At 31.3% G+C, this 14,758-nt stretch overlaps 1 protein-coding gene across 1 annotated transcript; it reads left to right on the forward strand.

Annotated features, from left to right (window-relative positions):
- Window positions 1-1,558: 1,558 nt before the first annotated feature.
- LOC143047829 (uncharacterized) lies at window positions 1,559-8,623 on the forward strand. Its single transcript, XM_076221108.1, has 5 exons — window positions 1,559-1,672; window positions 3,430-3,571; window positions 5,850-5,962; window positions 7,748-7,850; window positions 8,370-8,623. The coding sequence occupies exons 1-5, from the start codon at window positions 1,633-1,635 to the stop codon at window positions 8,506-8,508; spliced, it is 537 nt and encodes a 178-aa protein (XP_076077223.1). The 5' UTR covers window positions 1,559-1,632; the 3' UTR covers window positions 8,509-8,623.
- The last annotated feature ends 6,135 nt before the right edge of the window (window positions 8,624-14,758 follow it).

Below are 14,758 nucleotides of genomic sequence, written 5' to 3' on the forward strand. Positions count from 1 at the left end.
CAAATTATCCAAAAAGATAAGAGAATAACAGGAATGACAAGCTTCATATAATCAATACTTAACATCACTATTATCAATATAAATAATGATTGATTGTTGGTTGCTTAACTCAATATAAATAATGAGTTTCATTTGTATTTTTAAAGAAAAAACTATGAAATTAGCTAGAATATTAAAATTATGCAATAAAAGACATGTTCAAAAAAAGATCAAGACCATCCCCTTCCTAAAAATAGACTGTCCCACATATTCACATAATAATTAAAATTGTTTAAAGTGCCTAAAATTCCTAACATAAGACATATCCAGAGTCATATTCTTATTGTGTGTAGTAAAACCCTTAACAGTTTAAGGTTTGTCAGAGGCTTTCAAAGATACTTTCACACTCTTATCGTTATATATATATATAGTTTTGTTCTTTTTGGTTAGTTTTTTTTTTCTCTTTAGATTTTCTCCTTTTTCCGTTTTCTCTATTAACTTCAAAGTTATATAAATTACTTTTGTTGCAATACACATGATACAATGAGATAAGACAACACTATTTATCATGTGGTCAGTGAATAACAGCTGGTCACTGGCATCAACAGATGATTTACATATTAGACCCTTATAAATGCCTATATATTTAGATTAATTACCATATGCTTTTATGTACATAAGTTCATTATCAATTTACACCCTGTTGTGATATGATAATGATTTTTGATTTTTTACAAATTGTGCAGAATAATACTTACTTCAAAATTATGTGATAAAAAAATATCTTAAAAAAACACTGTTAGTCTGTTGTGCTACCTTAACAAAACTCCTTTTGTTTTGTTGCTTTTGTTTAAAACATTTTTTCCATATCATAAGAGACGAAGACAAAAATTGATAAAATAGAATTCGTTCTTATGCATACGATTTTGGTGAAATCATAAGAATTCATACATATTGTCTTCTTCTATTTAAATCTCCTGTTTAGGGATCTTAAACGAAATTGTTTTGTAATATCAATCAATTTGTAAGGCACAAATCTGCAAAATGTTAGAAGCAGTTAAACAACCGTTATTTAGTTTGGACAAAAAAAAACACACAGACAAGTATGTAAGTACGACCTTCAAAACTATTTATAGAACTCTTGCTAAATACTAAATTCTTTACTAAACACAGTGATTCATAAATGTTAGGGATATATCAGGCATAGATAATATATTTGGCTATGAACTTGTCAAGCCCTGGAAAAAAACAATTGAGAAAAATACTTTTTTTTTAATTTTTAGAAAAATCATTACAAATTAGTTAACATGATATCAAATTAAAACATTGTTGTCAGTAAATTCAAGCAAGATAAGCTTTATTGGAAAACCTTGGTATTTAGACAAAATTGACAAAGTAGATAAAAAAAACGTGCAGGCATTTATAATAATAACACCGTGTTTACTATACAATAATAAAAAAGTGAACACATAAACATTTAGTTGTGAATTATCTCAATAAGTATTGTACTTTATATTATGTAATTCACACATCATAGTTCGTCAATTATTTCTATTAATATCGTGCTTATTATGCGCTCACATATATAAATAAATGACATTTTTAGATTCAGCATAACACATTTACATCAAATTTGATTCGACTAGTACAACTATGTTTGCCTTAGTACTCGTTCTCGTCGGTTTTGCCTCGGGTAAGTTAAATCTTTTTCTAAGTACTAATATTTGATCGCAAACAATAATGTATTTTCTGCATTGTTTATAGTTTTTATGGCAACAATATCAAATCCCCACATATTTGTGTTAGTTTTTACTGAATATACTCAACCTTAGTTCTGTATCTTTCATCACTTAATAGATATAGGAAGATGTGGTATGAGTGCCAATGAGACAACTCTCCATTAAATAAAAAAAATTAAGAGTAAACCATTATAGGTCAATATACGGCCTTAAACACGGAGTCTTGGCTCACACCGCACAACAAGCTAATAAATTACTAGTGTAAAACCATTCGAACGGAAAACCCAACGGTCTAATCTATATAAAAAATGGCTTGTATTATAATTTCTAAATGACTTGCTAGCCTGTGAAATAACGAAGAATGCTGGACTCAACGGAGTAATATGCATATAACAATCTGAATTTCATGTAAAATAACAGTGGTAAAAAGCTTTATTTGAGTCAAATTCATATAAATTATGTTTTTTTACTTGCACACCAAGTGCCGATTGTGATTTCGTATTGAAAATTTGTTAATATTTCAAAATATGATAAATAAAAGGAAAAGCTAGAAAAGCCTTAGTATTTTAAAAATTCTAAATTTTGTTAACAGTTAATTTATAAATATAACCATATCAATGATAATTCATGTCAGCACAAAAAGTGCTGACTACTGGGCTGGTGATACCCTCGGGTAAATAAATCTCCACCAGCGGTGGCATCGACCCAGTGGTTGTAAATAAACTCATCATAGATACCAGGACTAAATTTTGTATATACGCCAGACGCGCGTTTCGTCTACAATAGACTCATCAGTGACGCTCGAATCCAAAAAAGTTTTTAAAAAAAAGGCCAAATAAAGTACGAAGTTGAAGAGCATTGAGGACCAAATTTCCTAAAAGTTCTGCCAAATTCAGCCAAGGTAATCTATGCCTGAGGTAGAAAAGCCTTTGTATTTCAAAAATTCTAAATTTTGTTAACAGTTAATTTATAAATATAACCATATCAATGATAATTCATGTCAGCACAAAAAGTGCTGACTACTGGGCTTGTGATACCCTCGGGGAAATAAATCTCCACCAGCAGTGGCATCAACCCAGTGGTTGTATATAAACTCATCATAGATACCAGGACTAAATTTTGTATATACGCCAGACGCACGTTTCGTCTACAAAAGACTCTTAAAACATATCATTTATATGCTCTTTTTCTATAAACTGTTGATAGAATGTCCAATGTCTCGTAATAACAGGGTTATAGTTATTGGTCACATTTGGCATAAATTTTTAATTTGTGGGGTTAAATGCCCTATTACATATTTTATGATAAAGCCTCCCTAGTATTTTGATTCGAGAGTCACTGAAGAGTTTGCTATTGACCATACGAGTCTCATGTAACAAATCATAAGTCTGGTATTCTTGATGAGTTTTTACATTGTGAGTATGTCAGATAATTTATAAACATATATAGTCTTAAAAAAGCCATTATTAAAAAGTTATCGAATTTTGTAATATGATTGATCAGTTTTTAACGCTGATTTCAGTACTATATTTTGCTATTTCGTGGCGGTTACTATAGTTTATATTGATGGAGGAAACAGGCGTTACCTGAGAGAAAACCTTACAATTCAAGTCAATTAAGATGAATGAGGCGAGCATGACTGCTCCTTGCGGAATTCCACCTCATAACCTCAATGGTTATAGTCTAGTGAATTTTCAAAACATTATTATAGTTTCAGGTACATCATCGGATGTTCCAAGAGAATGCTATCCATTGTTTAGTTGTTCTAACAGATTTCTAGATATTGGAAAATTCTTCTATGATGGCGATACTTTAAAAGATGTCAGCGAAGAAACAGTTGACGAGCTATGTCGGTATGTGTACATTTCTGTCATTAAATAGTTAAAATACAGTCTCGATATCCGAACAGAATGAGTTTGAATCCCAGCGAAGGAAGAATACAACTTTGCTTTTAATTATATAAATATTGCAAGATCTGGTCACAAATTGCTAACCATTGGTATGTAAAGAAACTAATGTAACTTTGGTGATTGAGACCAACTAGGGGCGTAGCTACCTAAGGCTCGATTAGGCACGTGCCTATACATAAATACCACTTTGGAATAAAAAGAAAAAATTATAATCATTATTAATACGTGGCACGTCGATCGATACCCTTCAGTGCCTAGGATGATTAGGGTTTTATTTACAATGCCCGTTTCGTCCGCAGCTATAGTCTATAGTGAAAGATGATTCAGCGCGGTGCGACGCGTCAAGTCCTACCCGAGATCACGGACAATGGGGGACGAACGAATTTCTAATTTATCTGTTCTTCGTATCCACCGACACCTCTATTTGGTTGTTGATGAGAGTATAACTGATTTTATTGGCAGAAAAACGATCGACTTTACTTTGAAAAAGTGTATCATTGACATGCAGGCTTGTGTATGAAGCTGGATCTGACAGTTATTCATAAAAGATCATAAAAGTTCAGAAATTTTAGATTTGTTTAACAAATTTTTGCCAAATGAGTTAAAAGATTCGTTCAAAAAAGTTAAAAATCGTTTCCATTGACCCCCTGTGGGCCTAAAGCCAAAAATAGTCCAAACAAGTTTTTGCCGCACTCTCTGTATGGTTATAACACTTGCAACAACTCTTTGAAGGGTCTGTTGAAAGGCAAAATGTCTGTCTCTATCCAATAAACCCTCATTTTTCCAATAGCATTTTTAAATATTCAGACCTTCATCATTGACGACCTCTATTACAGGACATTGTGGCTAACTGTTGTATTTACTAGTACAAATCTATTGTAAATTTCTTTTCGTCCTGATCATTCATAACCATTTACCACTGGAAGTTTGGCAATTAATCAATCAACTAGCTTTCAGTAATCTCAGATCTGCATGTAATGGCCACATTTATTCAAATTCCGATATACAGAAGAGGATGTAAGAAAATATGAATTTCTCGAACATTATTAGTATAGTATGAACAGAACAGAACTTCTACTTTATAGGCATCGACTGTGTGCGTGTGTATGTGTTTGTGTGGCTGGGTGAAGGTTTTAAAAGAACCAAAAGATAATTGGTTGATGTCTAGACAAAAGAATAAAATTATCATAATTATAGTAATCTCAGTGTTTTTTTTTGTTTTTTTTAATGAAAATGTTCTATCAATTATCGTATATATCGACTATCCTCAATCAGAAAGGAATCGATATGTAAAATACCCAATAAGGTGTACTACATATTGTACTTAATAAAAGGGCTACTCTGATCTACACTTGGCATACTTTTTAAAAAAAATTTCATTGTACTGTGGTAATTCACCTGTCAGGTGTTAATATAAAATTTATCATATTTCTTTGAACTTCATGAATATTATCATGATAAAACAAGTAAATTTGATATTTTTGTACACAAAATTATGCAACTAAAGTGCTGAAAAGCGTTTTCCGTTGGTGGGCTTCGACTCCCTGAACCCCCTACCAAGGCTCTCCCCTGGACCTACTGGGGGCGTTAGGGCCTGCAGTTCATTTAATACCTAGCTACGCCCTGAAGACTAAAACGTTGTTGTTATTGTTTTGTGTTATTTTTTTCAAGGTTGACTAAATGTTAACCTGTGTGTTTAAACTTTAAATAAAGCATTCCATTGATAGTTAAAAAGAGCAATTAAAATATGTTTTTTTGTCAATAATATATTTCTTTCTGTGAATAACACTTGAGAATGTTGAAATTGTAATATAAACATGAGTGCAAAATCGTATCTTAATTTCAGATAAGACAGTATTAGTTTGAAGCAATAAATTTAAGAATATGTGTGGCATACGTAAATGAACAAACAATCAAACAACAATAAGAATTGAGCACTAGGTTAACATAGTATTATAGTTTTTAATAGCAGACAGATATGGAAGTAAAACATAACAACAATTACTGTGTGACCACTTATTTTCAAGAGCGAATTTTGTTCGTGAGTATGACAATAAGGCAAATGTGTCAAACTTTTAAGAAAATCGCGGAAAACAATATATCTATAAATACGGATAGAAATGGATAAACAAGAAATGAAGTATCCATAAGTTGATTTACAGAATCATTGCACTGTAATATTCTATAGATTTATACTCTAATATTGTATGTTGCATTGCAGACATATGAAGACAAAATTGGTTTGTAAGGAGGCAGAGAAGTGTAAAGAGATGCATTTTGTTACTGATATGATGGCTGAAATAGAAACAGCTGTTTGTGTTCAGTATAAAAAAAAGTTTGTATATCATTTGCATAAGATGATTGAATATCGGGGTTTGTTTTTCGTGTGTTTAATTTTCGCTTTTTCTCGCTAGCTAAATAAACGCCAACATTTGACTCCGCTTAAATTTACCTGTATAATCAAAGATAAATCAAAACATTTAAGTTTTTGTACATTATACAGTTAATATGGAGTCTTTTATGTTGTTAAACAGATTTAATGAATGCGCTTACTTAACTAAAATCTCTTTTTACATAATAATTAAAATGGCTACTCATTGTGTCGCACCTTTTGACAACACAGCTATTAGATGTTAATTAGTGACGAGCTATTGTATTGAAAAGAATAATAATCTAAACAATAAGCATTTAATGAAAAATAACAACACCAAAAATCACTTTCACACGTATATATCTGTATTTATCTAAACCTTCATTTAAAGCATGCCACAATGTCCATGATTTACGTTCCTCTTAAGTTCTCTAAATTATCTATTTATTTAAACATTTTATTTTAACATGTCTTTTTGTGTGATTTCAGTTTTGTTTTATAATAACAACGAATCTTTGTATTCAATCATTGACATTTATATTATCATGTTATGGTCGATGTACAGTACACGTGCCGTCAAAGATAGTACAATTTTACATACAACTTTTGCTAGTTGAATTTTAATCGAAATTATAGATGTATCTCTTTTTTTAACTTTAATATTTAGTGTGTTATATGCATTGACTATATGTATATATACTACTGTATATGAACTTTTTGTCGCGTGTACCTATTTTCGTGCAATCGGTATTGCCAATGAATTGCGTGTATTTAATATTGCTGATGTGCCGTTCATATCAAAATATAAATAACGGATTAATAGAATAAAACAGTAGCAAAGAGATTATTCTCCGATTAAATTGTAGTTACACAATAAAACTATCAGATCTGTATCGATCACAGGTGTTGTTTTAACAGTTTCACAGTTCAAATGAGGTCATGTTAAGGGAAACCAGGCGAACGTTGTAATTTCCAGAGAATATTATTGGTTTTGAAGGTTTTACATTTATTTAAGCTGCATTTGTATTCGCGTGTATTTATTTTTACGGAAATATACTTACAGCGAAATTCGTGAAAATAAGCACAGCGCGAAAAAAGGACATATATAGTATTTCGTATTGATGAAAAATGTTCATGTTGTTTGATACGGTCCAAATATTGAATAGAGAGAAAATTTGTTATCTGAATAGAATTTCGACCCTTAAAGCTGAAATGTGAAAACAAGTCTTTACTTAAGAATAGAAATATAATAAACATCCTATTGGAGAAGTGTAAATCCGCTTACAATGAAAAGTTATGAGTACTAAGCAACCTGTTTAAGATCAGTTTGAGAAAAAATTCTATGTTAAGTCTTTTATGAAATTCTTTTTTATTATATAAAATAAAGATGTGATATGTTTGCTATAAGTGACCAAATGACAGAACTTACCACTACACGTCACCGTACGGCCTTCAACAAAGAGAAACGCTCGTATCATATAGATATCTATATAAAGTCCTAAATTTTAACATATCTATTCAATTTTTTTTGTCGAATTCTCTTGTTCAGTGAAACGTCGAACAGTTGCCTGATGTGTGACGGTTGCATTGCGTTGCACATGTAGGAATTATAAAGACTGAAGTTAAACTCACAAGGATATGCCTCGGTATTATGTTTTATCATCCGTTCGACTTATATTTTCAACAAGACATTATAAAGCATCTAGCAATTAGTTAATTCTACACGAATAATAATTTGAACATTTCAGACATTCAAAGTTTAACAACATGCTACAATGAACCAGAGTTCAGATCTAAATTCGTGGAATGTGTCCAAGATTCTTTTAAATTCACTAATCCATCTACTTGTGGGTAAGTTTTACTTCAGGCAGTATATTAGTGTTTTCTATCAACATTATTCGATCAAATTTGTATTTTAACAATTCTTTTTATAGAATTATTTGCCATTGGTCATCTATTTTTAGATGATATATTTTGTGGTCGATAATTTTTCTTTCGATTTTAAAAATGCTTTAGGATCCGTTATTTTCCTCTTTTATTATAACACTGGTCTATCTTTGTTATAAAGTTAGTTTGTTTAAGATTTTTGTCCGCTAGCGTGAATATTCTTGCGGAGGTTATCAATGTTAAGGATGGTAATATGTCAAAACCAAAGAGGAATCCTTCATAATCTCATACAGTACGATATTCATTGTGGAGTTCGTGTCTCTTCTACTGAGATTAAAACTATTTTAACTTCAAACGAAATCGAAATCAAAAGTAATCTGCAAATTTGATATTTACGATTTTCTATCATTTGTGACTGCAAGACAAACCCATAAGACCATGATTCATTATATGATACTGGAAATTCTTAATTTTGAATTACAGATTTGTGGACAAACTGAAAAGATGTGCCTCCATGTTTCAGCGCTGTAGAGCAAGGCAACACTCATCTGTTGTTGAAACCATGCTCAGAAAATATGGGACAACACTATGCAATCTTCACAAATTCAATGTTGGAGCTTGATTTCAGTTCACTCGTAAAACTAAGATGAATATTTATCCACCATAAATTTAAAAAAAAACATTTTGTAACACCGAGATCTTTGTCAACGAATTAATTAGTAAACGATCTTAGTTGATTTATTACGTTTGCTTATGTTGATTCCCTTCTCATAATCAAGTCTTAAATACAAGTGCAAATATAATCTGCCTTTGCTACAGTTCTACACTTTGAAATACAATTGTAATGTATTCTTGCGGTGTGACTCGTCGGTCAGATGAACATGAACCAGATAGACAGGCATGTACACCTTTCAATTGTATATGATTGACATATTACTGGTACATGTAGTATCCGGGAAATAGTCCAAACTTAAAATATGAAAATCGTCAAATGAACCAAGTAAAATAACAAAAAAACTGAATTCAGTGGGAAATTCAAAACGACAAGTCCCTAATCAAATGGCAAAACAAAAATCGTACACAGATTATACGTATGTTTAGAAACTGTCATATTCCTGACTTGGTACAGACATTTTCTTGTGTTGAAAATGGCGAAAATGAGTTCAAGCTCAGATGATACCTACCAGTCGGATGTGTACACCTTACAATCATTCATTTCACCAAATACAGTTGATCTTTATGTACACCTTACAATCACTCCTTGCAATCATTCCTTACACCAAATATAGCTGCTTATATTATCTGAGATAAGGACTTGACCTTATTTTAACTTTGATTTCATATTAATGAAATGAGGAGGCGGTCTGGTAAACCCTCGATAACACACATTTAGATGCTTCAACAAACCAAAACATCCAATAGAGGTATCCTATTATAAGTTATATGGTTTGATACTGACCCTCTAAGTAAAGTCCCTAGGGATTGAGGCCGGAGGCCGAATCCCCTATGGATTTTATTCACCTTATATGGATCCGTAGGGGGTCAGTATTTAACCGTATAATGAATTTATCGCACGCTGGACTTTTTCTGCTGCGTTTTGTTGAAAAATAAACAATGAAACAACAAAATTTATTGATGACGTCACCAATAACGCGTCATTAACCCTCTATGAAATTTACAAACCTGGTCTCATACGGGGTCAACACGTGACGGCGTTAAACCAATCATAACGTGATAATTTACCCACGGTGCGATAATAGTCACTGGGTAAGTGTTCAAGCAGTCACTTAACCATGAAAATGAGGTCAAGGACAATGTATAAAACGGAAGGAAACTTTGTAACATAAGGTTTATGCAAACAAGGTATGAAGCATTCACATTGGGCACGCCTTTCCGCATAAAAGCGCGAGGTTTGGCTAGCCACAAAATCCGGTTCAACCCATCATTTATCCCGAGTCAAGAAAATGGCAGTTGTTATCTTATAGTTCGTTTTTGTGTGTGTTGCATTAATCATTTTCAAAATTAAGGAATCCTAAGATGCATCAGGATTTTGTATAGTATTTTTTTTCAATTGAGCACTAACAGCATTATTCTATAACAGAAAGAATTAAATTAATTAGACTTGGTGTCATTTCCTTTCTCTATTTTGTAATTTTTATAACAATATAATTTCATCTTCTCACTGTTAGACTCGAAATGGCAGAAAACAACAAGTCCCTATACTCACCGAATGGGAAATTTGAGAAATATTATTTGAATGAGGAAAACGATGTACTTCCGATGATGTTTAGGTTTTTCCTCGGTTTTAGATTGCTTTGTAAATATGTTGGTATATTTAAAAGGTTGTGCCCACCAAAGTCACAGATTAACCATGGTATAAGTTGTGATAACGTGAATTAGAGTTGTTCAATTTCCTAAGTTTATTGAGATTCTGAACAAGATGAAGGTGAAGCAGATGAAAAACATTGACTATGATCACTTTATATTTTGCTGCAATCTAAACATCTCAAACAGTGAAAAATATTGCATTTTGATTGCACTTTAAGTCAATGAAAGATGAGTGACAGACGACAAGTGATAGCAAAGGCTCTCATTATATTTTGGGCCATGTGAGCTAGAAATACATTCTTTTCAAACACAAATGTACATTTTACATTAAGTGTTTATTGTACGGAAATATACACTAGACTTTCAACACATTATTTATAATATCCGGTTGAATACAAATTTTTAAGGTCTTTTATAAATCAACAGTTTAATGACACCAAATCGAGAAATGTGTTTTCTAATTGTATTCCACCTAGTCAGTTCAATTATGCTTTCAAACCGTTACCAGATCTTAAAAGCAAAAACCTGGTCCAATTACGCAATTAACCTCAAGTGTCAAATCAATAATTCAACCAAACAGCATCAAGAATATGCAAAATTCAAACAAGCGGTATTTTTTTTAAATATTTGTTTATGTAATTGTCCTTTTCATATTTAAGTTAAGCTGATTTGATCTAACTTTAAAACACTTGAAAGGCTATTGTATTTTTAAATAAAATATTAACTACTTGTTAAAACTTGTTTAACTTAATAATGCTGAGCAATAACAATGTTAAGTATGATGAAATGTATAATGTTTAATCTTTCATTTCAACACTTGATAATAATATTAATAGTTTGCTGAATTGGTTTTTATTCTGAATTTTTAGAATTACAGAAATATATCTTAAAAAAAACTCTACTGACTTTCAGATCTGTGTTGCCTTTGTAACCTGATCTAAAATTGAATAATTGTTTATGCTTCCAGTTCTATAAAGTTCACTCACCACAAGACACCAAATGGCACAGAAATTAACAGCTACAGGTCACCCTACAGCCTTCAGCAATTAGCAAAGCTCATACCGCATAGTCAGGACCCGATATGACAATGGAAAACAGTTCAAACAAAAAACCTAACGGCCTAATTTATGTACAAAATATTCACAAATAACGGGCTCCTGACTTGGGACAGGCACATACATATAGAACGTGGGGGTATTTTTACGCTCAATATAACTTTCACACTTAAACATTGCACAATGCTTTTTCCCGTTTAATACACTTTTTGATATTTAGTTTATGCATATATACAATGTATTTTGTAAATTTGCAAAAGCAAATTATGTATCTTTTAATCAAATTAATGATTTAGGAAAATGAATCATCTGATAATTAAGAAAAAATAATAAGTTTAGATTTGGAATTGTTCTTCTATACAAAAATATGCTGGAATCATTCTGAATCATTCTGAAAATTTCCAAACCTCCTTAATACAGACATTATCGTGTTTTAGTCTGTAATGTCATTTACTACTCTGTAAAAGACTTTCTGGAATATCTTAGTATTTCTATAGGTCGAAGGGTACGAAAATACCCTAGACATGTTCGGCTGTTCCCGTTTCCTCTCCGTGTAGAATGTACATTTTATTTTTATATTTCTTTAGCTTAAAAACTAATAGCAGGGTATATATTATATGTTGTTTGATAAACAATATAAAATGAAAGTTTAAATAAGTAGTTAAAATGTATACTTCATGGGGTAATAAATGAAAATAACGAGAATGTAAACAGTAAGTTTGTGCGCATGTGTCAAACATATTGTGTGCTCATTAAAACACGGCTTTGTTTACAATGCGTAATACGGACGTCATATTAGAATGTACGGATGATAATGTCTTTAAAAAATATAAAGTCACATTATAGTAGAAGGCATTTCTGATTTTCTACTTAAACTAACTCACATTTGTTTACAGATGTATATATAATGGGCAGATGGCAATGACACGGTTGCCAGTGAGAGAACTATCCGTCAATTGGTAGAGATATTAGCAACTATAGGTCATCTCACTGATTCATACATGAGAAAACGCCTGACTCAAAAAATATATAGGATAACATTTTTAAAAGTTTACAGCATAATCTAAAAAGTTTCTTTACAAATGTTCAATTTTCCAAACAGTGTTCATTATGTTTGTTGATTTTTTTGTATCGTCAATATAAAAACATATCATGCTGTTATTCTTTTCCTCTGTTGAGGCATCTGATAGAAAGATTTCATATCGAATGCACTGCGTTTGACGTCCGTAAACTTTTCACTTTTTGAACTACTACGTGAGAACCACTTTTTCGAATTTGGATCCTCAATGCTGTTTCTTAAAACAGAGAAAAAACAACTGTAAACGGTCACATTGGAAAACATCGTCTTGTCATCATAGCTTTTGTTATGTTTGGACTGGGTGTATGTATGTTGTTTAGCCTTAACTGGTTTATGGATTGGTCTTTATAAACGTTTTTCACATCATAAGAGACGAAGAAAAAAACGGAAAAAATAAAACGTTTTGCATTCGAATTTCTTGTTATCATACTACATCATCAAACTTTCTTTGTATCGACCTAAATAAACCTGTTTACAATCCATAACAATTTCAAGACTATCAAATTCTTGCTAACCGAAAAAATCAAGCAATCAAAAGCATAAATAGCTTTTTTCGTAAAATGACCTTTGAAGGCTATGGAAAACTCCACTTAGAAATAACATATAATTTAGATAGTTTTAGGATAATCATTTTAACATACTTGTATATCAAATGCCTTGTAATTAGAATACTGGAGCAAGTTAACATCTTTATCAAAAACTTTTGCATTTAATTAAATGAGACAAAAAGAAAGGATAAAAAGTGCAATTTGCTACGGTACATATTTATTTTCATTATACAATATGTTAGTTTAAATGAGACAAAAAAAGGATAAAAAGTCCAATTCGCTACGGTACATATTTATTTTCATTATACAATATGTTAGTTTTTTTGCTGTGCTAACTTATTCCTACTTCATTGTACTTTGACGAAATTCAGATAGAATACTAAAATCGTTTTAATTTAAGAAAAAACTACCTATTATGGTAAGTTATTTAATTTTTTCTCTGAAAGATGCATATATAAAATTACATTGAAATAAGTTTCCTCAGAATGTAAGAAATTGTTCTGTTAAAAGTGTTTACTTGCATCTCTACCCCAGAAACAGTATTCTAAACAAAATCCTTAAAATTTACATGATAAGAACGTTAGGTACATCATTCATTTATTATACAGGTACAAAGAGTATATCATCTTGCTTCAAAATCCATTATTTAAAAAAAAAACTTAACGCTAATAGTTATTAAAGGTACCAGGATTATAATTTAGTACGCCATACGCGCGTTTCGTCTACATAAGACTCATCAGTTTTTCGAAAAATTCAAAGTTTAGTAAAGAGGAAATTTCTAAAAATTACCACATTATTGATATTCATGTCAACACCGAAGTATTGACTACTGGGCTGGTGATACCCTCGGGGACGAAACGTCCACCAGCAGTGACATCGACCCAGTGGTGTAAATAGTTATCCAAGGTACCAGGATTATAATTTAGTACGCCATACGCGCGTTTCGTCTACATAAGACTCATCAGTGACGCTCATATCAAAATATTAATAAAGCAAAACAAGTATAAAGTTGAAGAGCATTGAGCATCCAAAATTCCAAAAAAGTTGTGCCAAATACGGCTAAGGTTATCTATGCTTGGAATAAGAAAATCCTTTTTTCGAAAAATTCAAAGTTTAGTAAACAGGAAATTTCTAAAAATGACCACATTATTGATATTCATGTCAACACCGAAGTATTGACTACGGGGCTGGTGATACCCATGTTTTGTATACTTATATTGAATTGTTGTATTATTAGTTACAATTGATATTGGTCAAATGAATTTTTTTTGTAAAGAGTCATGATAACATAATTTGAATCTAATGATAACTTTGTGCTAAACTGTTAAACGTTTTATTAGTCAATGCATTCATTTGCATTTGACCAACTATTAGATAGAACCAAGTCATACTAAGACACCTATTCATGATTTTGTTCTTTCTATAGAAGCCGGAAGTTCTTCCCTTCTTCCCTTTTAATGCCGAAACACTTGACAAGTCTTTACTTTTGGATGTTTAAAAACAAAAATCATTGTGATGTATTCAGTAACGTTAAGCCTATAACTTCTGAACTTTTTTTGTCGATCCTTTCATGGAATATTGTCATAAGATTTTTAAGAATTATTGATTTTTTCAAAATTCGCCGTGACATACAATTAAAAAATAACTTTAATGAGTCTTATGTTGACGAAACGCGCGTCTGGCGTATTAAATTATAAGCCTGGTACCTTTGATAACTATTTAAGTATTATAAGGACATAATTTATTTAACAACAAAAAAAAACATTTACCTTTCCAAATACAACTTTCACATACGGATCGTAATGATTAGAACATACTCACCCCTTCTCGTCCAGAGAAAAGTCAGTTTTTCTCCCTCTAATT

This window comes from Mytilus galloprovincialis, chromosome 10, assembly GCF_965363235.1.
Source record: "Mytilus galloprovincialis chromosome 10, xbMytGall1.hap1.1, whole genome shotgun sequence".
In the NCBI taxonomy this organism is placed as follows: Eukaryota; Metazoa; Mollusca; class Bivalvia; order Mytilida; family Mytilidae; genus Mytilus; species Mytilus galloprovincialis.

Coding starts and splice junctions, on each gene's coding strand:
- LOC143047829 (XM_076221108.1), top strand. CDS start 1,633: ATGTTTGCCTTAGTACTCGTTCTCGTCGGTTTTGCCTCGG. Junction 3,572..5,849: donor ACAGTTGACGAGCTATGTCG/GTATGTGTACAT, acceptor GTTGCATTGCAG/ACATATGAAGACAAAATTGG. Junction 7,851..8,369: donor ACTAATCCATCTACTTGTGG/GTAAGTTTTACT, acceptor TTTGAATTACAG/ATTTGTGGACAAACTGAAAA.